General features: G+C 32.6%; 1 protein-coding gene across 12 annotated transcripts in view; it reads right to left on the minus strand.

Moving 5' to 3' along the window:
- The window catches only part of DMD (dystrophin), a gene marked incomplete at its 3' end in the record, with an annotated part of 1,131,161 nt that overhangs the window by 562,406 nt on the left and 543,560 nt on the right, over window positions 1-25,195 (minus strand). For all 12 annotated transcript variants that reach the window (XM_079310888.1, XM_079310881.1, XM_079310887.1 and 9 more), the window contains 4 exons: window positions 24,437-24,574; window positions 22,398-22,550; window positions 21,280-21,462; window positions 7,067-7,261 (listed from right to left, as the gene is read on the minus strand). In XM_079310888.1, coding sequence (XP_079167014.1) covers window positions 7,067-7,261; window positions 21,280-21,462; window positions 22,398-22,550; window positions 24,437-24,574 — 669 coding nt within the window. The remainder of the gene's footprint in view (window positions 1-7,066; window positions 7,262-21,279; window positions 21,463-22,397; window positions 22,551-24,436; window positions 24,575-25,195) is intronic.

Below are 25,195 nucleotides of genomic sequence, written 5' to 3' on the forward strand. Positions count from 1 at the left end.
CACTTAAAAATATTCTGAAGAAAATATTCAGTGTGTATTAAGCTGTGTTATGCAAGATTATTAAGTAGCTTACCATACCACTGCTTGCTATTTTTTTTTGTTTGTTTTGTTTTGTTTTGTTTTTGTTTTTTTGTTTTGGTTTTGGTTTCGGCCACTCATTCCTTTTTCCTGGTTTTAATCAAACTAAATAGTAATTTTCAATTTGTTCCAATTTACTGAACTGTATAAAACCATTTTAAAACTGCATCAAACAATGCTCATTTTGAGGCTGATTTTAAAGTGTTACTCTACTAGAAACCTTCCATGTATAAAATTTAGTATACTCAAATCTGTAGAGATGTGTGCAACTACTAGAACTTAGAAATCCGTTTAAAATGTGGCCAAACTTCATGGGCAGCTTGAACCAAACTGAAGCACCTTCCAGTCCATGAGTAGGAAGATCTTTACTTTCTCCTGCCTTTATTTAGCTTTTGGAATCTAATACCTGTCTGCTGTGAATGTTGATTTGGTGTCTAACTCTGCAATTCCTGACTTTTCCTAATAAACCTTTATGATATCCTCATGGACTGTACTTATAATTTCTTCTTAATTCAGCATTTATGAAAATTCTGATTCAACAAATGTGGTTTGTTTTTTTCAATAATCACATTATTTTTCATAATCAGTCCAAACCATCTCATGACTAGACAAGTTCACAATTTTATTGTAAAGAATTTGATTTAAAAACAGTTTTTAGAACCATGGGTAAGACAGAGTGTACTGGTCTATTACTTGTAGTACTAATATAAAGCAACAGGGAAGTAGGGATAATTATCCAAATAGCTTTCTCCTGCAAATTGCTGGATAAATATATTTAAAAGCTTAAGAAATCAATAAAAAAATCTGAATAACACTTGAAGTGACAAAATTGGTTGTGATTTTTTAACTAATTAAAGCTATTACACTATATTTACAATTTTGAAAATAATAAGACTTGAAGTCCTTATGTAGATGTGAAGACAATTGAAATTGTCATTTCAATTGTCATTGAAATGTTTGTGTACAAAACCACCTTGCAAAACAAAACCAAAAATACTCTGAGTTCCCTGAGTTTCTAGAGCTCTAGTACTATAATATGCTATTTGTGGGGAAAAAAAAGTACATTCCATAACACCCTCCATATTAATAATAATTTTAATTTTTAGGTCTTCATAAACGTGACTTACATTTAGCAGATGAAATGAATAATTATAAATCAAAAGAGAATGGTAGATGTCTTGTCTCTGGAATGAGTCACAATAAGGTACTTGTTTCCTCCTTGTCAGCAATCAATCATGTGGAGGGAAAGCTGGCTGGGTGTTTGCATTACTCAAAAAACCTCATTTGACTTTCCCAGAAAAACGTCTCACACTCAGTGTCCCTTACTCAGGTCTGCTTAAATTTTTGTTTTACACACTTAGGGCATGGATAATTCAGATAGTCAATGTTATTAATTTGAAAATAAGAAATCAGATTGTAAAACCTAAAATGCCTCTAAATATTCCAAGATTATATCCCATGAATATAAAGAAGGCAACATATTCACAAAACCTCATCTTTGACTAAAAATTTGAATATTTAAAGAAGAGGGGAAAATGTAATTGAAATGTTATATGCTGCCAAGACATGCTTAAGCATCCCAGTGAAGTGGCCTCCATTTCAGTAGGTCTGAATATCACCTCATCTGAGCCACTCAAGGAGGCAGTTCTTGTGTTCAGCATGTTTGAATAACCAAATGAAGAGCAATATATGTGCCTATGTATATTAAAACTTTAGGCTTTTTCAACCAAGTGGATAAATTTTCTAAATACTGAAAACAGATTAAATACATCAAAGCACTTCAGAACTGGTGATATGTTCCTTAATGTTTAAAATTAGTTAGTGGTCTATGAAAAAAGTATAGAATTTCAATGTCAGATTTTTGCTTTTGTTTAAAACATAGCTGCTACAGACAGAACAAAATGATGCAGCTGATGTGTTGTAAATGAGTATAAGAATGTCCACAAGAAAAAAGAAAAAAGATAAACCATGTATATATACCTGTGTACACATATACTCATGTATCTCAAACATGTTCCCATATTCCCCATCCATTTTTCACGCTGAAGAGAATGATCTGCAAGCAGTTCTCAACAATGCCTTGGGAGATTTTGTAACACGGTTAACAGAAGCAAACAAAGCTTTAATTTTTTAGAAAAAAAGGATAACAGAAAATCATTAGCAGCTGAAATGACAGTAGCCTTTAGGGACTGATCCACCTCACTGCTCTTAGAAGAGAAATCTGAGTACTAGAGACTCAAACCCCAGTTCATTTTCACTACCTGGAATTTGTCTTTATCTGCCAGATAAAGACAACTTCCTGTAAGGATCCAGTTCCTTGGCTATTTGTGTACAAATCTGTCACCAACCACAGTGTTACTGACAGATCTATTTGGAGAGTGCATGTGAGTACACTCAGTTCTAAGTTATGGTTAATTGGGTTTTATTGAGCTGCAGAAGAAAATCACTCTGAATTTCACATTATGTGAAATGGATGCTTCTTGATAAGAATCAGTACACACCAAATACATATTCCAATGTGTAGAACTAAAAATACATTTTTTGACATTCCAAAAATTTGTAGAATGATGATTTATAATGATATGTACAATAGATTTGTCACCATATTTCATGCTTTTTGTACTAACATGAAACCTAGCAACAGCACAGTTGTTAATAATCATGGACGGCTGGAAAAATTCCACAAATTAATTATAATTTTAAAATCTGCATGGAAATATGAGTTACAATGTCTAGTGTGGGTATGACTGGCTTCATAAACCATTTTTAAAGAGGATTCTTGCAGCCAGAATCCTGGATGTGTGATGTGTACAATGAATTCCTATATTCTGAAATATGACACAGTAGAAAACAGTGCAAAAAAACTGTTCTATCTGTCAGTAGGTGAAGGATTACCAAAGGAAAAAAAAGAGAAAAGATGAATTAGAGCATTAAAATATCTATATTTTAAAAGCAACATGGAAATCAACCCAATTTTTAATGAACTAAATAAAAGCCCTATGGGAAATACAGAAGATATGAGATAGAAGCAGAATTGTTAGATTGATTATGTAAGATATGAATGTATCTTACATATAAAAGAAAGCTGTTCTTCAGAGACAGAGGGCTTTCCATATTAAAACTATGACATCATTAAAAATTATGATAGTTAAGTGTATAGTCATATTCTACAATAAGATTTTGCTGCCAAAATTAAGAATATTTTTTAAAAAATACTACTAATAAAAAGAGACACTAAAATCTACAGGCCCTACTGTAAGTCTGCTCTATAATTATATAATGCAAGTAACCTCAGGAAATAAATTTTGAATTCAAAGTTAATAGAACTAAGTAATGAATAGGCACAACTACGCCATGTCTATGACAGTGATCCATAAAAATTCTACTAACAACTTTTTCACATACAGTTATATATTAGACTTTTAAAATTCCAGGTATACCATTTAATTGTAACACACTTTTCCTATAAGCAAAGAGAAATATGTGTTCTATTCTCTGGTTAATCAGTGCATTTATTTCAGTGTATACATTCCCCACTAAATAATCTGGACCTCAAACAAGTAGCTTTCATAAGATAATAATTACTAGGGAAAACTTTGTTTTAGCATGAAAAATAGAATCTTGTTAAGTAGAATATATGCAACTTTTTACACTGATTTTAGGAAACATCTGAAACATCAGTTGCAAGGAAGGATAATTAGCTAAAATCTGAAGGCACTATAACCCTACACTTGTTCATGCAATGGAATCCACTGTAATCACAATCTGTTCTACACAGGCAGCTCAAAGACTGAACTCCATCAATATAAATATCATCAGTAGCAGACAGAAATAATATCTGTGTTATAACAACAGTTGTCCTGTTCTGAGAGTATATCAGGCCAACTTTGCTAACCCATTAATCTATGAACCATAATTTTCTGTACATTTGAGTTTCAACTTTGACAGAACTGTAATATTTAAATTGTTAAATACTGTCACCACAGAGATAAAGAAAAGCTGAGGTACTGTGTGTTATAATACTAGAAAGAGCTTGTAATGGGATGATGAACACATTGCAATGCTCACTTTATGAGATAAAGTGACAAGACTTGGTTTCTCTATTTGACTTTTCCACTCCCTAAAGCTTAAAATGAAGAGAAATATATTCCTGAGCTGGTTTTGGCAGATACACTAAATGTACTCATTAAAGTATTACAGTTTAGTAAATGTTAAAAGCTACCAGATTTTTCCTGCAAAACCTCATATTTTACTATTTCACAAGACTTTAATAAAAAAAGTCAGTGCTATGACAATAGATATTAGCAATTTTTAATTTGTATTCAATATTTATCCTATTTGATAACAAGCAATCATGTTTCAGTCTTACAAAACATATTTACTCTGGAGAAAATGTTCAAAGCTGTTACCACTGATTCTTGTAAATAAACTTATTTTTCTTTTTTACAGATTAATTAAAATGGATTCCTTCTGAATGGGAGTGAAAAAAAATTCAAAAGCTCAGTTTTGAAACACAGAGCTATTCATGACAGTTCTGTAATTTGATTCATGCAAATCTGTCAGAGAAAAAATCAACGACAATTTAATTTCAAACCTTTCCCAACCAGCTACTGAACAATTTATGCACTACTTTTCTATTTTTACTGCAGGATAATGACAATGATGGATGCTTTTCCTTGGAAATAAATATTCATTAAGCAGGCACAGATCAAACCCATACCCTTCCAAAAGCCCACGAATGTGCAAGACCCATTTGCCTCTTAGAAGAGATTTATTTTGGAGGAAGATGGAACTGTGCCCACAAATGCATCTCATAACAATTTAATAGTTCAGTTAAATTAAACCTATGGTAGTACTTGCTTGTAACCTCGGTAATCAATATTATTAAAGCTGGTGTCAACTTCAATAATACCAAATATATGTGGGTGAACAACAGATTACTTACGGATATGAATCAGATAAAGCTAGCCCAAATATAAAGCAGTAAGAAGAACTAAAAGGAAGTAATTTCCCAGTAAACTTCCTGAGGTAGACCACTGTTTCTCCATCCAATCCATTAGCAAACATAAGTTTACCAACAAGGATCAAGTAGGCACTCATTAGTCATGATTTACATAGAATATGACTAATTTATTGTTGATTTTTGTTTTTTTGTTTTTTTTTTTTTTTGTTTTTTTTTTTTTTTTTTTTTTTTTTTTTTTTTTTTTGTGCAGAAGAGATTGTTTAAAATGAAGAATGACAATTAGCTTGGCATGCTTTGTGCTTTAGTGCTCAGACTGACTTTAATTTCCTGGTGCTAAATCAGAAGTAGCAAAAGAAACAGCCTACTGGTATTTGACACCTATTGATTGACATCCTATTACCAGTTCTGTGCTTCCTGGGATCCAACACTCACTATTATGCTTCACTACCCAACTCTACTGCCTTGCCAGGAAACTGAAAACATCCTAATTTTCACGAGCTGATAAGAATATTTATTTGTGTGCACGTGTATATGCAAATGCCTAAAATAAATAATATCTATGAATGTATAAAAAGATAGTCAGATGTGATTTTACAGAAGCTAATAGCAGCATATGGATATGGTTTAGCTGCATATCCTCTGATGTGGAAAAAGATAAATGGGCCTCCACAGAGGAAAAGTCAGAGCATATAGCCAGAATCACTGCCCTGATTCTCCGTCTAAGCTTCTTTCTTATATCTAACTGTAGGCAAATTCCAGCCTCTTTCAGTTAATATTTACTTTTTCTTTTTCTTTTTTTTTTTTTTTAATTCCTTTTCTTAAATAATCAGAATAAAATGGAAAAATAGTCTTCTCTTCATGCTGGATGACAATTTGGAATTGCTGTAATTATATACAGCATTTGAGCACAATTTTTTACAAGACTTTTCTTACACAAACATTATTCTGCAAAAGCTGATAACTCATTCATCTACTTAAGCTTACAACTTTAATCTTATTCTCTTCTTATGTCAATTCTGTGTTGGAAAAATTCCACCAATTTCAAAGGATTTCAATGTTGCAAGCATTGAACAAACTAGGCAGTAATATTTCAAGCATTGAAGAAACTACACAGTAATATTTAAAGTCATACTAACAATATTGAATCTACTTTTTCTTAACTACATTATCTAACTACTGGATAATATTCTCTCTTTAGCTAATTAAATAGAAATAAGTACATGGAGTAAAGACCCAATAAGACCTCAAGTTTTTTTTGGTCTAACATGGTATGCAACAGATAAATTTTACTTGGTCTTGTTTCTGTCCCAAAAGGAACAATTTTAGAAATCATACACTAAAATAAAACAGCCAGGACTGGGTATGGACAGCGTTGCTTAGTAATTACTTATACTTACCAATCACAGAAGACTGTGGGTTCAGTCTTGAATGGGACATTCACTTAAGAGTTCACTTAATGACCCCTGTGGGTCCCTTTCAACTCAGAATATACTGTGATTTAGATTGGAAAAGACCTAAATCGAGTCCAGCCATTAACTCAGCACTTCCAAGTGTACCACTGAACCATGTCCCTGAGAGCTACATCTACATATCTCCTAAATACCTCTAGAGGTGGCAACTCAGCCACTTCCCTGGGCAGACTGCTCCAGTGCTTTAAAACCATTTCAGTGAAGAATTTTTTTTCCATTATCCACACTCAAACATACCTTCAACCACAAATTCTGTCTTTAAATATACCTTGCCTCTCCATCCTTTCTCTCCCATTCAAGGACTTAATATGCATATACTCAAATGCTCTTGTCCTCCAAACACAGGTTCAACAGGAAAAAAATAAATGAACACTTCAGTGCTTTTTATATTTTGCCCCAATGTGCCCCCAAATACAAACATCCATATATACACACATCTCAGGGGTGGGGTTAGAACTTGTAAAACAGATGTCTCAGAATGAGCAAAGGCTGCCAACATACAGAAGTCCCAAAAGGATGCAATTTAATCATTGCTAAGAAAATCTTTCCATCTTACCTTGAGATACTCTTCTTGTTTGAAGAGATCCTCACAGTCCTTAGCCTGCAGAACAGGAGAATTAAGGCGCTCTTCCACTTCAGACAAGGCTTGCAGGAGGTGAAGGATCTCTGCCAGGTATGTAGAAGGCACATGAGTGGTTTCCACAGTCCTAGTTTCAGTCATCACAAACGTTGTGTCTTCACGAACTGTTTGCTAGTATAGATATACAACAGAATGCTTCCTTTAGTTTCTTAAGACCAGACAAAATTACAACAATGCAATTTCCAGTTTACAACCCAGAAACAAAAAAAAAAAAAAAATTCTAAAGTAACTTCCAAGGACAAATGCAGGAAATATCTGAGGTTTCAGAGAGCAGAGATCACTCATATTCCTTGCGTGTTTGAAATGGTGGGTACTGAAATTAATCCATGCAAGAGTGTGCAGGCTTTTCTTCTACTCTCCAAAGAAATGCTGAGAGAAAATGCAAGAGTATGCTGAGATTATGGTGTTACTGAGATTTTCATTTTCAATCATTAACACCCCTTGAAAAATCTGTCCTTCATTAAGAAATTTCATGCTTGCCAAGTTTAAAATAATAAATAATTTCAAGGTATCAGGTAAAATAATTACTTGTATAACAGACACAATTCTTTAAATAAAATGCAACATATAACAAATATGCCAACTCTATACTTCCAACTACTCTAAAAACTTGTACTTTAATCTAGTAAGTACAATTTGGAATTTTCCGATTTTAGGTCTTTAATGCAATCTTATTTTTAAAAGAAAACTCAGCAACACACCTCTTCATGAAGTTAGGATTTTTTTTTTTTTTAATATGGAAAATTATGAAATAGACACTCTATTCTGGAAGCACATGCATACACCAAATATAAAGACATCCCCAAATATTTTGATTCCAAGAAAACACTTAGTTGATTCATGTCATTGGAAAGCATACTGACATATAAGGTAACAAAAAAGTGCCTGCTCATATAAATTCTCTGTATTTCCTATTTTCTTTTTTAATAAATCATAGATAAAAATGTAATACCAAAAGTGGCTTTGGAGCAGGGAGGCCTCTGATTACTTCTTTTCACTAAACTCCAAATACTAAATAAACTGCATGTCCATTTAAAAGGGGAAAGTTTAAGATATCAACTATTTGTGGTTTCACAAGTGTAAATTTGTTTACGGATTCCTAGTGTGGGACCAAGATCCTTCGTGTTTGATGTCTGTCTTCTCAAAAATATAAATTTTAATTCTAGTCACCCTCAAAAAATTGTGCAAGTAATTGTTGGTAAATGTCAAAAAATTCTATTATTTAGATTTGGAGCCATTTATGTGAAAGACAATTGATCAATGGTCCTGAAGAAAACAATATCATTATTAGCTACTCATTATGGAAAAGAAAACAAAGATAAGCACACACTACCTCAGCAAGGTGTCTCATTTTAATTCAGGACATATTTCTCTCTTCAGTTACTGAGCTGAGTCATCTGGTTCTTCAATTTTCTTTAGAATCTTAAAATATGCATATACACACTCTAGAAGATGTATGCATATCACATATAAAGCCCATAAAGTTATCTGTAGACTTGTGTTATTCTGTTGCATTTCTTATGCAAATTTAATTGCTTTGCTTACACTTTTCTCACTAAATGGCTTTCTCAGTACATCTGCTAACACCAAAACCTCTCTAATTACCATATCACTGCTATAATTTTTATTATTTTAAATAAATTGCTTTTAAAAAATTGTTCTTGCCCTCCATATGTTTCATGAATCACAGGCCCTGCAAAAATAACAGTTTACTCTGGTAGACCTAAAGAAAAAGCTGCCCCATTCCATTAGAAAATGGGAGAATCTCAACAGGCCACTGAGACCTGCATGCAGCAATATAATATTTTAAATCTCCAAGACTGCACTGTGACACTTCTACATGTAGCAATGAACTTCAGACCCACATAGGAACTTTTTATCTATATTTTTATTTTTCATTTTGACTTGGAGGACATAGTATTTCTACTTGCAGTAATGAAAAGAGCATTCTAGGTGTACAAGGGTTTCCACTCAAAAGGAGGTCACATGAATACCATTAGTTTCTATAGTTGTATGAGATTAGCCTATTTTCAACCCTAATTTAGGCCAATAAATATATATACACATATATATGCACATGTATGTATTTAGATAAAATAAATTCTGTGTCTTCTCATTCTAAAGTGTTCCTGAATCTACAAAAAAGTCAAGCATAAATTGGGTTTGTAAGCACTTTGATATTACACTTATTTATAGTGGCAAAATCAGGTACCTTTCAATCACTGTTATGAAGAAGAATGGGATGTATGCAACCATATATTCACACTGCTCTTACAGGAGACTTTAGTTATTTCTCATAGATGGATGATTACTTGTATAGTTTACTGTTTGTATTGTTAAACTATAAAACACTACAATCAGATGAATAAATAAATAGATAAATAAATAAACAAAAGGATAGCTATATAAAAGTAGACACCTACCAGAACCTGCCTTCATATTTTGGTACATTATTTGAAAAAAAAAAATTAAAAAATAAAAGACACAATCAAAATAAATTAGTTTCTAAATACTATTTTTAAAAAAGAGTTGAAAATTTGATACTACTTCAGAAATCAAGGATTATCTGTGTCTTTATTGGGGTTTCTAACAGGTCACAGGTTTTTCTTTCCTTCTATCTTTCTTGCATTGAAAGTATCATAACAGAACCCACAGCAGAAGCTGCCATCTTGCACCAAAGAATGGAGGGTAGGCACGTCCAGAACTGACAATTTTAATCAGCAAAGAAAAGTTTTTTTAGCTTGTCCCAATGTTCCTTGGAATTGCCTTATAACAGACAATAAAACAGGCAGAGTTCTTCCTTATACTCTGGACAAGCATTTTACTGGAAATGCAAAGCTGAAACTGAATCATATCCTAACACTGTAGTCAGAAAAAAAACCCAAAAAACCAACAAAACAAAACATTACGAAAGGAAATCAAAGCAGCTGGGAGCAACTGTTATTAAAATAATATTAATTCAGAAGATATATATCTGCAATTGCTAATCACAAACTGGCTCATCAGAACTGTGATAGGTTAAGATTTTATAAGGATTAAAAATCAATAGGAAAGTGGAAATTAAAGATTTAGATAACCATTTAAAAATGGGTTTGGATAAATTGAATCTGATAAATTGGAAGAATGCATCAGAGTTACTTAAAAATATACTTAAAATACTAAAATTATTATTTTAAAAATATATGCAGTACGACATATATATAATATACAAATAAACTCTTAAGTGATTGGGAAATTCTAGCCATTTCCTACATTAATATTTCTGTAAAATACAATTTTTGTAATATTTTTTCTTCCTTGATTGTTGGTGATATAATAATGTGCAAATTATTTTTGCCTCTGAAGAACAACTTATTTTGTGTAAGATTTAGCATTTCATGCATTGCTTGTTATCAAGCATTATCGTGTCTTGAATAGTAAATTGAATTTTCCTCCCCATCATTACATGATTTTAATTAAGGGACGCAATCTTTCCATACACATGATTCCACTTAATCTGATTTTATTGATAGTTACCATGCCCTACCAGATGCACCAAAATCACAAGAAACAAATTCACAACCTGTCCCTTACAGAGAAGGTCAATAAGCAAAACCAAACCAAACCAAACAAAATAACAATAAAATCTCAATGAAAAAACACCTGAATAATGCAGGTTTTGCTGAGAAATTCACATACCTTCTCCACAGAAATACTTTTGATCATTACTGCCTACATCTAACATGGTGGTGGCATCAGAGCTAACTAGTCTTGGAGAATGCTGCTAATTTCCATTTAACAGAGGGAAAATTTGTTGTTAGAGCACCTTTTACCAATCTCAGTGTATCCATTTCCTTTCCTCTTTTTGCAGAGGGAATAATCCCAACACTACTTTTACTGCTCAAGAATTTATACCCAGAAAACCTCCAACATTCTTGTGCAAGATATTGACAACAGCATTTTTTGGCCCCTTCTCATGGTAGGGCTCCAAACCTTAGTGTCTTAGTGTCTTGAATGACTTCACACAAACATGGGAGGAGTAAAACTGCAAAATACTCCCACCTGCATTGCTGTACCTCAACACTGCTTCTGGCAGCATCCTGATGAGACATTCAAAGAAAACAAACAAATCTGCCTACTCCTGAAGTGAAATAACACCTGAGAAAGTATTCTTTGCAAGCTGCTATTATATGAATGTAAAAAGTCTGTGACCTCTGCAGGATAAGTGTGGTGTGCTATACACATGAAAAAAAAAAAATGGAGCAGACAATGCACACCTTCTGGACACAGGTGGTGATACCTGAGAGAGTCCAAAAACCTTGTGAACCACAGGGTATCTGCTAGCCCATGCTCACCATCATTAGATCAAATAAAGAATTAGACCCATAAAAGCCTCACAAAATGCTATCAGAGGTCAATATCCACTTTGAAGTACATATTTATAGAAAAGCTTTTATTCACCTGTTCCTATGCCAACTGTGAGTGGTGAGGTCAGCCAGCATTCAGAGAAATTTATTCTGCCGTCTGTGTTGCTAGCATATCTTACCTGTTAGTGTGCATATAAGTAGAAAAATCAAAATTATACTGATATATGGAATTCTCACTATGTGATTGGATGGCCTTAGTCAATCACAAACAAGTATCAGTACAAAAAAAGCATCACTTTCAAGTACAGAGAGACCTAAATCCTCAATGCAGGATTAAAAATTTATAAATTCCTTATGTAATTCTATGAAGACAAGACCTTAAAAGATACTGGAAACAATAAAATATCTTTAAAATATTGAGAAAGAATAATATTTTTGAGTAAAAACATAAATATTGTCTCGTGTATATGATTTTTTCTACTCATGTTGCAGAGTGGTTGCAGTCCACAAAATGCTGCACATTGCAACACTTAAACCATATAGTTCAATGCTTGTATCTGGTTTCACCAATCACTTACATTAAAAAAAAAAAAAAAAAGAGAGAGACGTTAAAAATATACATGACTATTTTCAGCACTGTTCTTGGACAGAGAGTGCTTTATGCCTTCACAACGCTTCTCTGCTAAGGCATACCTTACTTGAGAAACGCCACTTTAGCAGATTTTCGTCTGTGATAAAATGACTTTACTGGATCTATACATAAAAATCAAAGCCAGCCAAAAGGAAGCTATTTCTAACAAAGGCATTAATTAGAAAACTTTTCAGTAAATTTTAGATTCTAGGAGTACCAATAAAAAATTAAAGGCTTTGATATTGTAAACTGTCCATCAGCAGGCATCCACCAGCCTGAACTTAACTGTTTTATTTGTCCCCTTCATAACTTGATTGAAATGAAAAAGTTTTCTCCATAAGAAAATGTCTCTTCCTTGTACATATAGGCTTAAATTATGGGATATCTCCCAATACCTCAGACAGTTCTGCTACACTTTGATGAGTGCATTATTTTCCTATTTAGATGTAGCAGGAGCACGGGAAGAGGAGAAGAAAGATACAGACATAAGCTGTAGCAATTCATTTAAAACTAAATCCAGAGTATTCATAGTTGTAATTTTGTTGTGTTTTTTGTTGTTGTTGTTGTTGTTGTTTTGTTTTGTTTTGTTTTTTTTTTTTTTAAATGTACAGTTAAAGGATTGGCTGCAGTATCAAAATGCTTTGTCATGGTTTTCAGTATTCCTCACCCCCTCATGCCTTTGGAGCCCTCCAAGAGGTTGAAGTCTCTTAGTCAAGTAGTAAAATTAACCCCTTTGGCAATCCCTCTCTTACTTGTTGAACAATGCTTTTGTTTTATTCTGGCTTAGATAATTGCTTCTAGATAGTAATCCTCCTCAAACTAAAGAACAGCTACACATTGAACCTGAAAGCAGCTGATTTGAAAACTTGCCCAGCTCTCCTTACTAAAGACCTGCTAACTTGCACAGAAATAAGGGACTGAGATGATTAAGAAACTCCAGCAGTTCTGCTGTTAATTTTTAACCTGGTAACTTCCACTTGTATCTACTTGCTAAGCAAAGAGAAAAAGAAATTAATTTCAACTATGATGAGACTGGGGCAGAAGATTCTCATACAATTAAGTATATGTAAGTATATGTGATATAAAGGGTTTTTTTTTGTTGTTGTTGTTTTGTTTGTTTTTGTTTTTGTTTTCCAAAAAAGAAAATAATCAAAAATAGGGTATCTTATACAACATCTACAATGTTACCATGTCCTTAAGGAAAACAAAATAGAGTAACAGTATGGCAGTATTGACTAATTAGAACTGCTGAGATATAGAAAATGTCTCTTGCTCTAAATAAATTATGCATGTATCTTAATTCCTTCTGACAATGATGGGATATCTCAATCTTAATAATTGCAGTAGAGCAAAATTGACACAGGAATCCGTATCTGTCAAGTAACTTCAAACAGATATTTGTAACATTAATAAAGGAGTTATTAAATCTTTTAAAGAGTCTATATCATAAGTATTTTCCAAACACTGCTCAGACCATGCACAGCCAGCAGGATTTTGGGGGGAGATAGCACCAGTGAGCCAAGAGAGATAGCCATTATCAGTATTATAAATCATTAAATAAGCACATGCTTATGTTACATTTTTAAATGATAAAAATCAGAACACTGCAAAATCTACATTCTAGACAGATTTTCAACAAGTATTTTCAAATGTTCTTTAGTATTTCATGAGAGTTTACCTGGAAATATTTTTGTAATTAATTTATATGTGCTACCTTCCAGTAGATAAATCTTAAGTTTTTATATGTAAATTATAGAGTATATAAATCCAGAGGAGTTAGCCATTTCTTGGATTGATCTTGCAATTTTTCACACCTAAAAGACATCCAGACATTATACATGCCATACTCCAGTAAATACCTACTTGACACTTCAGAAAATTAAACTCTTGTACACAGTCCTATATCCCTGTAGCTGTAATGTCCATTTGTGACATACTCTATTGATTTCGTTAAAACAGTATCATAAACTCAGGAGGAAATACCCAAAATAATTGAAAGAAATTCAAATTAATTTTTCCTGAAAACAGAATTTCAAAATTATGTTTCTTGGACAGTAAAAAAATATGCAGGTGAAACAGTGATAATAGTGGCAGAAGGAGTATGACACAATTTGCTGGAAGTCAGCCCACTTAAGAACAGATTTTGGTCAATGCCAATTTATTTAATGGCTGATTTATTAGGACTACAGCAGTGCCACAATCTTAGATAACATTTATGCTGCCTAAGGACATGAAGCTTTAGGGCTGCCTTGAGTGTGTGTATATGTAACTACTGAGTGATCACCAAGAACCAATTAATAATAAAGTTCAGCTACGTTAGAATACAGACTATTGATATCTGAATTGACTAAACCATTTTGGAATTGACTGCTGGTTTGTGATGTTAACTTTCCAGACATTTGTGCCAGCTACCCCTGTTAGATAATGTTGACATAATTTACTAAATTACTAAAAATAACACTAAAGTTCCACATCCATAATAAATGAAAACAGTTTCCTAAAGCTTAAACTCTTATACCTTCCAGAAATGCTAAAAAGTGTTACCTAATTATTTTCCATCTTTAATCTACATTTATAGAGATACATAATACATAATGATAGGTTTTGCTACTTAGGCTGATTTTGTTACTTCAGGACAAAAATTTGTTTATTTTAATAATGTGAACAAAATTGCTATCCATCCAACAGTTTTGAAATCTAATTAAATACGCTCAAATAGAAAATTCAGGACTCACACTGTACATCTACAAATTTGCTTCCTTCTCTACCTTTGTGTTTCCAGTCAGAAGCATCCATAAAAAAACCCAAAACAAAACAAGAAGCAAAGCAAAGCAAAAACAAAACAACCAAAAAAAACCCCCAGAAAACAACAAAAAAAAAAGCCAAACAAAAAATAACCTCCAGCCATGATTGATGTTGACATTCTGAATTGTAGACAAGAGATGAACATCATCTCTTCAAAAAATACTGTCACTTAGGGCCAGATCAACTCTGAAGGAGGTATTTTCCCTTATTATTTAATGCAATAATATTGCCAAGTAAATTTTTGACACCAAAATCCACACCATGTAATTTATTACACTAATAAATAATAATATACTATAGCAGAGAAAATAAGATGGTAATTAGCTGCCTTGGTTTCCAAATAACTGGGCAATTATAAAGAAGAATATATTATAGTAGTATAATGCTCAGTTTAGTCTGAAGGCAGACACCACTGGGTTCTATGTTGTACATGATTTCTTAACCAAAACCTTGGTCTTGCTTCCATCTCAACCATCCTGAGAGCACTGAAAAAAGCCTGTGGCATGGCTAAGACTACATTTGTGCAACTATATAATATAAAGACAAATTTCTAACCCTGCTTTACTCCATGTTGCAGCAAGAGTTTTCACTCCTATGAGGTGAGGCAAAGATACTGAGTTTCACTTTTAAACTTGAGAATTCAATTTAGATCACTTCACTAAAGTTTGTAAAAGATAATGAAAAATGGCAGAGAAAAATCTTTTGTGTGAAGTTCTGTCACTCACAATATAAGATTTCTTAATTCTATAGCTGAAATACTATAGCTTTTCAATAATGAGAGTAAATACTGTACAGAACTAACAAGGAAATATGAGGGAAGAAAAATATGATTTAGAAAAACTCAAAGTAGCACAGTAAAGTCTTCTACTTGATATATAAATAAATAAACATATATATATATATATATATATATATTAAATAAAAGGAATTGTCTATGGATTGTCTTCACTTAAATTACTACAACACTCAATACAATCATTTTAGATATGGTAAAGTGGATTTTAAAATGCATGTATAAAATTATATATTATATATATTTTATATTATAAAATGCTCTTCTTGAGTTATATCAAAGACAACATCCATCTCAGTGGATACTGTCTCATCTTTCCCACAACCTTACCTCAAATTAGACAGAAAATAAAAGGATTTTTAATACACTTAAACTATTTGGAATGCATTTTCTAATAGGAATTTCCAGGTTGATAAATGCTGGGAAATAGTTGTAATTCTCTTCCCTAAATTCTTCATTCATACTCTTGCTTTTTGCAGTCCAAAAAGTCCAGTCATTAGCTATGCTGTGTTAAACCATTTGTTTAAAAAGCTGCCACTGCCAATGTCAGAAAAGTTAAATGGTGTCACAGCACCACCTCTGTCCTGATCTTAGGAGACCCAAAGTGCACAGGTGAACTGGATCCTAATAAATCACTGTACAGTTCTTCTGTCCAGTAGGTGTTTACCTGCTTTTTCTAATGTCTCTTCTCTCTTTTATTTCTCTCTCCACTCATTCTAGAAATAATGAAGAAATAGTTTGCCCCTTCTTCTTGGCACCCATTACTTGTTTATTTAACCCAAGAAACACTTAAGCAAGGATAAGAGAAGAAAACCACTTCATTCCAGTGTTTGTGGTAACAGTGGAAAATAACTGAAAGCAATGGTAACACATCACCATTGAAGTGTCCATGTTATTTTGATGCAGATAGATGATCAGGATACCAAGTCCTGCATTTATCTAATGCTGATATATTCATTTAAATTCATGTTTGGTTTATATGCTAGAAAATATCTTGATATATAAGCATATTTTAATGGTAAAAAAAAAAAAAAAAAAAAAAAAAAAAAAAGTTTAAATTTTTTAAGCTAACTAGTTAGAGTTCCACAGGGAACTATTAACTGAAAACTGCAAGATGCTCTTAAGGACTGAAAGTAAACAAAGTCATAAATTTCAATTATAAACTTGATCAATTCTTAATCTGGTTCCAGAAGTTGATCACATACTCTCTCACCTGAAGTGATTATCCAGGTGGGGGACAGGCATTTGAATTTCTGAGTGCTTTAGAGGATCTTAAAAAGAATAATGTCTTTTATTTGGAAAAATGAAGCAAGTACTAATGGTGCTGGTATTTTATCCATGTTGCAGGTAACTATCAAACTTCTGACTAAATCACTTACCTTATAAAAATAAATACAAGTTTTGTGTAACTATATTCCTTATTAATTCTTGGTCAAAACATAGTCTAATTGGCACCAAAAATATAGCTTCTCCTGCTTTTTTAACATTTGGCCAAAATCCAGGCCCAAATATTTCAGTAGCAAAATGATCAGAAATTTCAATAGAATGTGTGTGTCACTGAAAAAATTACTGAAATTGGTAAGACATTTTTTTTTGCTTGTATATATGATAGTAGACACATAATTTTGACAGATTGCAAGAGGTTCTCTTGTCCTAAAGATACTCTGTCTTGCTATTTCCATGCATAGTTCAGCCAAGAGAGGAAAGTTGAAAGACTACCATGTATAATAGCAGAAAGAATGCTGAGCATCTTGACAAAATATGGTAATAGGACATATATGATATAAGAATTTACAGTGTAGGCTCTGCACCTGTGTTCATCTAGAAGATGTTTTCTAATGATAAAGGCCTTCAGCACTCTATACCCAGTGGAATTTCAGTCAGCTCAGGAAAATCAAAGCTAAGTTATGACACAAACACTCACAGACTGTTGAAATGAAAACATTGGGAAAAAAGTTTTAGAAAACAGACATTAGGGTAATTTAATTAAACTTAATCAACATATCATTAACTGATTTTGATCCTTGCATGAATTAAACTATCCAAATCTACCCTTTCCTCTGCAATGGATAATTATTTTCAATGTCCTGGAAGAGTGGGTAAACCGTTTCAGAAAAACAGTATAACTGAAGGAAGATCCACATTTAGTCTGTAGCAGGGAGAATTGACAACTTTTCTGAAATACTGTGTGATTGGCAAGCCTTAACAATATCAGATTCTGCAGAGATGCTTTAGAAATAATTATCATTTAACCTCTCCAATATTAATTTTTACTGTTCTTTTTTTAATACATGCAATTTTAATATTCAAAAATTCCATAGATTTCGGATTAAACTGTAAAAGCTTGTTTTTTTGAAGAGTATCTTAGACTATTATGGATTTCCATGGGATTTAGTGGTTAGCCATAATTTTGAAGCATTATTGTGAAATATTGCACTTTTTTTTATAAGTTATTCAGATTTCACCACTGGTGTTACTACCAGCTGATTTTCTGCTCACTGTTTATTCTGCCACATATGAATAAAGACAACAATGTGTGAGAGAAGAAACTTGTAAGACAACAAGAACTCCACTTTTTTTTTTGTTTGTTTTGGGTTTTTTTTGTTTTTTTTTTTTTTTTGTTTTGTTTTGTTTTGTTTTGTTTTGTTCAAGGTACTTTTAGGTTGTGTGCAGCTGCATTTATGTATTTTTGTACCATGTTTAATCTGTAAATGCAATAAACCCACCTTTTTTCCTTATAGAATGTCTTATGTTACTTGCTGACTATTTTCACATGGAGCAGCACTATACCAAACTGTTTAATATCTCAAAAACGTTATTAAAAAGAGCATGCATGTTTGAGGTAATTTGAATATAATATATTCTAGTCTTAAAAGTGATGACAGGAAATTCCTTTTTCCAAATATACACCAATACATATTTGTCAATTAGTTGTTGGATATTTACTGCTATGTATTTGTGAGACAATGAGGATTTAACAAGGAATCTACCATTCCAGAAATAATAAATCCTTCAAAGGTCATGGTTCTTGTATCCTTTTGACAGGTTTGCCCAACAAATACTGGGGAAAAGTAAAATCCAGGCGAGCATGATAATTCTAATTTCACACTTTGATATCAAAAATATATTACCTCCCACAAAGGTAAGAAATTTAAATCTCTCATTAAGCAACATAATTAGAGGTTTTCTTCAGTGCAGTCTTGCTATGTTTATTCAATGAAGCATAATGAATTGCAAGATACACAGTAAAACTAAGCCCTCTCTGATTTATAATAACAACTTTCAGTTGTTAAATAACTCCTATGAAATACATCATAAATTATAAATAAAAATGCAGCAGTTTTCTATTTCTTTTGTTCAAAAGAAAAAATCAATTTTGTATTTTTATTGCATGACTTTATTCAGTTGTTGATTAACATAGAAAATCTCTGTGGAAGTTATTTTTGATGGTATATGCATGTGTTCAAGTGAATAGTTTGAATTTTCATTTTTCTTTTGTGTTTTAAAGTCTTGCACAAACAATTAATGAATCCTCACAACATCCCTGTGAGGTAGGTAATTAAAGCTCTTTAGGTAAAAGAAAAAAACCTTGAGAAATTCACTGTTACACTAATTCAGCAAAGCCAAAACAGTAACAATAACAAGGCTGTTGCACTTCTTATTCTGATTTGGGTCATGAAAATATACTGCCTCTCTCATGTCTCAGTAGCTTCTGCATAAATTCTAAAATATTTCATATGAATATCATGTTAGGCACTGTCAACAGAGCAAGATATTTTCACATAAAAGGAGAAGGATATAGTAATTGTCCTGTTTACATGTAATTCACTGAATGACCTTATTCCCTACATGAATAGCAAGAAATAATATTTAAAAATTTAAACTTTCAAGATTATAAACATAATGTATATAATGATGTATTTTAAGAATAAAAGCTTATGTAATGACTATATGAATTTTAAAAGCTGATGAGTGCATTCATCTGAGCAATTCAAAAACATCCTGATGCATCTACCTTACATATTTGAAAGAAAAATATGCTAAAATAAAGTTTATTGATTTGCTAGTAAAATTTTATAATGGATATATTCATCCCCTGTCATGGTAGATGGTGGGTGACATAAAAAGCACAGTGACAGCAGATTGCTTTATATAAATTGCATGCACAATCTGATTTCTTACTTGATTATCAAAGGAACAAATATATTCATTAATAAAAAGCCAACTCATTTACAAGACAAAGTGAATCTTGCTCTAGCTCCATGTCAATATAAACAATTTGTGACTGATTACATCCATCAAGTTTAATATAAACCATAGTAATCTGAATAGTGTAATCAGATGGAACAAGATTTAATAACATACAAACCAAAGTTAATGTTTCCCTGATTGCTTCTATTAACTGCATAACTATCCAAAGTATTAGTTTTACACATACATTATGCAACTTAGTATTAGAAAAGTTAAAAATACACAATATGGTACATTATATAGAGGAATATATTTATCAAAAGTTTATACATATTGCTGATTTTTGGAAATTTTTTTCCTCTTTTAAAACAAGTTTCCCATATATCAATTAAAAAATGACACTTTACATATTTCAATTTTCATTATCCTATCAGTATGTTCCCCCTGCAATTTAGGTGCATTTAAAAACAAATAAATAAGGTTATATTTTGGTGAAACACTCTTTTACCACTAGCACTTTAAGATTACAGAGATCACATAAAGCAACAACTTCCTTAAAAGCAAATTTTATCTTTCTTCAAAAGCCCAGGAGACAATGAGCAGAGTAGTAGGAATTGAAAGAAAAAAACTCATGTAAGTGCAAAAGCAACCTCTGGTAAACTTCTAAATGGGTAACACTCAATACATATTTTGTTCATTAATCTGGAATACTGACAGTTTATTTCCCTTTTATTTTTCCAGTCATTGCAGCATGTATAAACCAGTAAGAATAATTGTATTTTATATCCAACTAAACAACACAAAATCAGAAGACATGAAGATGGTTTGTAAAGTTGTGTTTTCATCCTGTTAAATTTAAAGTTACATTTTCTTACAAAAACTTTTTTGAGAGCTCAAGCATTTGAAGAAGAGGATATGTATATAGAGAGTCACAAAATTTTTTCCAATCACTTCCTAAAGTGACTATAACATGTTATGGACAAATAAAAAAACCAATTAAATTTGGCATGGGATGGGTAGTTTGGAAAAGACAACTTTTGTGTTCAGTGAAAAAAATAGATGCATGGCAAACTAACATTTTTTAACTGATAAATGTTATGGAAAAATAATGAGGCAACAGAAATAAACACAAAATTTTCATTGCTGAGTTCTTTGTAATTGACTGATTTAACTTAAGGGCAATGTTAAGACCAAAGCAGATCACTATTGTATCAGAGTATATAAAGCTTCCCCCAGTTGCAGACAACAGGGCTTTTCTTATTAATATCTGAAGAGTTGACACTGACCCTGATGCTCTCATTGTTAGTAGGACGCTGTTAGTAGTAGCAGTTGCAAACATATGGGTTTGCCAGTAACAACTCACAATTTGTGCATAGTTGAGTCTTCGAAACTGAGCAAATTTGCTCTCAAACTCTTGCCAGCGCTTGCTGAGCTGTATCAGGGTTGGCTCCACTGCTTGGGCAGCCCCATCCTTAGACAGGCGTTCAGCCTGCCTGTGCACCGCATGCAGATCTTCCTTCTTCTTCTCCAATTCTCCACCAATCTCCTAGTGAGCAAAACCAATACAGGGCCCAGGACAGTTAGCTAACTAGATCAATCAACTTAAAATTAGCAAAATATTTCCGTCAGAATATCCATTTCCATTTTATTGTCACAAGTAAAATTTACAGCTTATTTTCATGTTATTCATATCTTATTTTACATTTAAACAAAACAAAAAGAACTGAAATTGAAGAACCTTCTTGGAGATGGGCTGTAGAGATCCTAAGAGCTACTACAGTCTGAAACTGTCAGCAGAGGCCCACAGTTTCCATGTTCAGATTCTTGCTAGTACACTGTGATGGGCAGTTGGAGAAATCATTTTCTCAGAAAGGGTCAGCATATTCAGGACAAATAGTGCTCTAACAGCTTACAAATACACTATTAGACTCTTTAATGTACTAGTTGACTCCTATTTTACTCTGTGGGAAACTCAACAGAGAATGAAGCAAAGAAAGACGATGTAAAATAAACCAGGAAAAACCTTTGACAGTATGCAAATAAATCTATAGAGTTTGACAGTGACATATGAATATGTTCTGATGAAAATGAATGTGCTAACATGAGATAGAGGTCATCCATATATTGGTAAGTCATTTGTTCATCTGGAACAAAGATACATAAAATCAATTACAATTTTTGCTAGAACACATTTGATTCTTCTTAATACATTGCACACTTTCTGTATTATTGACAAAAAATTATATTTAGTGCGTTTCAAATTATTTATATATCATTCTATAGAAGAAACAAATACAAAATATAATACAACACAGAAATGTCACTTTGAGCACAGATAATTAGGGTTTTTTTTACTATAAATAGAAATAAATAACTTATAATTTTCTGTAGCTATAAGATTGTTTGTTGCATTTGCTGTCTGTTCAATGGATAAACTATCACTTGAAAAGATCTATCATTGCCAACCCAAAACAACATTACCTTTAGCTTCTGCTCATCTTTGTGGTCTGGCAGACCGGCTAACTTTTTCTCAATGTCATCCAGCCATGTCATTAGGTCATCAGCCTGCCTCTTGTACTGATACCATTGATGAGAAATCTCTAAAGCCTTTTTTCTTCTTTGAGCTCTCAAGTCCTGTTCACAGTGCAGACATTATTAGAATATGAATTAAATGCTTATAAAGTATGAACTGGCATGAGTGCACACTGAAGGGGAAAAAGTATACAAGGCTGCTATTTTTTAAGTCAAATGTGGATATTTAAAGCAAGTATATGAGTAAGTGAACATATTTACATCAGTTTACCAATTTTTTTTGTTTGTTTTAAAGTAGGCTACCTATTTCAGTGTTGTTCACACGTTGAATAAACCACTGAGACAGTCACCAATATTCAGAGAAGTTAAGACTCTTACATAAATGTCAATATTTTATATAAAACACTTCTGCTCAGAATACTTACTGGACAGATGGAAACACAGCCCACTTAGTATCTAGCCAAAAGTGGGACTTCTGCATTTTGTGGACTCCTGTGAATTTCTGTCTGCATGAAAACTCTGCAGCTACTCAAATGAAAATCACTGCAATGCAGAAATGTTTGCAAAGACAGGTTTTCTTTATCTAAATTAAATACCATATACATAACAAATGTCTTGTGTTTATAACTCTACCTTATAAAGGATTACAAGTTCTCTTAAGCAGGAAGGCATAAATGTTGTGGTTTTATTCCCTTGGAAACATTATTAAATATACATTTGCTTTAACTGCTTAACTTTACTCATGCAGAATACAGAAAATATTTTAATTTCTATAATTTCTTATTAGGAAGTAAACTGCATACTTAAAAATTACTGGTGTATTTCATTTAAAAATACTCAGATTAATTTTCTTCAACGTTTCTTGAATTTATTTTTTTACCAGGGTGAATGCCTTAACTGAGTCACCCAAAGGAAAATTTATCACTATACTGTAAAAAACAGCCAGGGAGGATCTGGTCAATAGCACAGTGCAATAAACAGTGTTCTTGTTTCTCCAACATAAAAATTATGAATTGCTTCCATTTAGCTTGGAACAGTCAAAGATACACTTAATAGATTTCAAGCTTCTTTTAAATGTGGACAAAACAACAGTATATTCTAGCTATCTTTCTCCTGAATTCACACAGATCTGCAAAATTGCAAGAATTAGAATGAAATCCACAGAAAAAGAAAGACCATACATATAAATAAGTAACGATAAAATGTAAACATGCCATGTTCTCCAAAGAGAACTTCATCAAAATTATTCAAACAAATAAAAATTCTCTGGTAGTACCAAGAGCCCATAGCTCCAGGTAAATGACCAAAGTGACTCTCTAATTGTAAGATTATATTTTTCATCACTTTTATTTGCCATAGAAAGATGGCACTTCCACTTATATCTGTTAGCTGGTCCACATGGCATGGAAACACCATGTGCACTTCTAGGAACAACATCACACAGTTTTACCTCCCAGATTGTGTCAACTCAGAATTTTCATATGCAAATTTAGGTTTTAGCCTCTTAACTGCTATATCTACTAGTACTACCACCTATCCTATTCTAGAGAGGCTGGAGCCACTCTTCTAACAGGAATGTAGTGTCTAAGTCCTTTACTGAAGGATAAACAACTTATTCATGGCCAGAAGTGTGTTATCCAACAGAGAATGTAAGTTTGCAGGGCCTGATTCTAACTAAGATCTTAACTTCTGCTGAAGAAATTTAAAAGACACATGATATGTTAAAAAGGGAATTATCAAAGAAATCAGTGTTGTCCAATTGGTAGTCACACAGCTGTAAGGCTGAGGATAAGACATCATTTCTCAAGCTGGAGATTGTAAAATGCTTTTCGCAAGACATCAAGAGAACTGTATAAGAACATCTATAGCCAAATAGTTTTAAATTACTCATTTCTAAATAGCTATGACAACTCATTTAACAAAAAATGCCCTGAAATGAAGAAAAAAATGGGTTTAATAGCATGTGCTTATAACTGTAGCTCCTATACCTTGAGGGCATTATGTTTAGTCCGCAGCAGCTGCTGTTTTGTCTTTATTTCCTCACGTTTTTTCTCATCTGTGACTCCCTTTTGAAGCCTGTCGCCCCTTTGCAGCAATTCTTTCACTGTGCTCTCATCTTCTTCACTCTGATTTAAAAAAATAACCAACACAATGTGCATTTTAATCTAGTTATCACTTCAGTGCTAGTAGATACAGACTATGCTAAAGCAATCATGGAACAGCTACTTGCAGTTGTACACTGATGATCAAGAAACTTTTACTTGCTTTATACAATATATGTAGAGGGATAAAAGTAAGACAGCACCTGCAAATCTACAGATTTTTTATGTTTGATCTTATGCAGCATCCAGAATAAGAACATAAAAACTTTGGAGGCAAAAACTTGAAATATATTTTACTTTCAAACAAAAAGAATAGACATATGTAAAATATTCTAAAACACTGTCAGTAGAGATTGAAATTGCCAGTATTCTGGCAGACCATGCAATTACTGACCATTCTGTGTGTCCCCATATTGAAAACCAGCTATTCTGACATGGCAAATGCTATCACTGAGTATTTTTTTATGAAGAAGCCACCTACAAATCTATGAATCTTTGAACCTGAATCTGTATCACAGTTTCTGGCAGCGTCTGGAACCACTCTAAGCATTTGATGTAAGGAAAGGGAACCCAATATTCTCAGGTGGTGGAAACTTTCCCATCAAACTTGATTCACTTTGAATTTATCACTATACACATATGGTA

This window comes from Erithacus rubecula, assembly GCF_903797595.1.
Source record: "Erithacus rubecula genome assembly, chromosome: 1".
NCBI lineage: Eukaryota > Metazoa > Chordata > Aves > Passeriformes > Muscicapidae > Erithacus > Erithacus rubecula.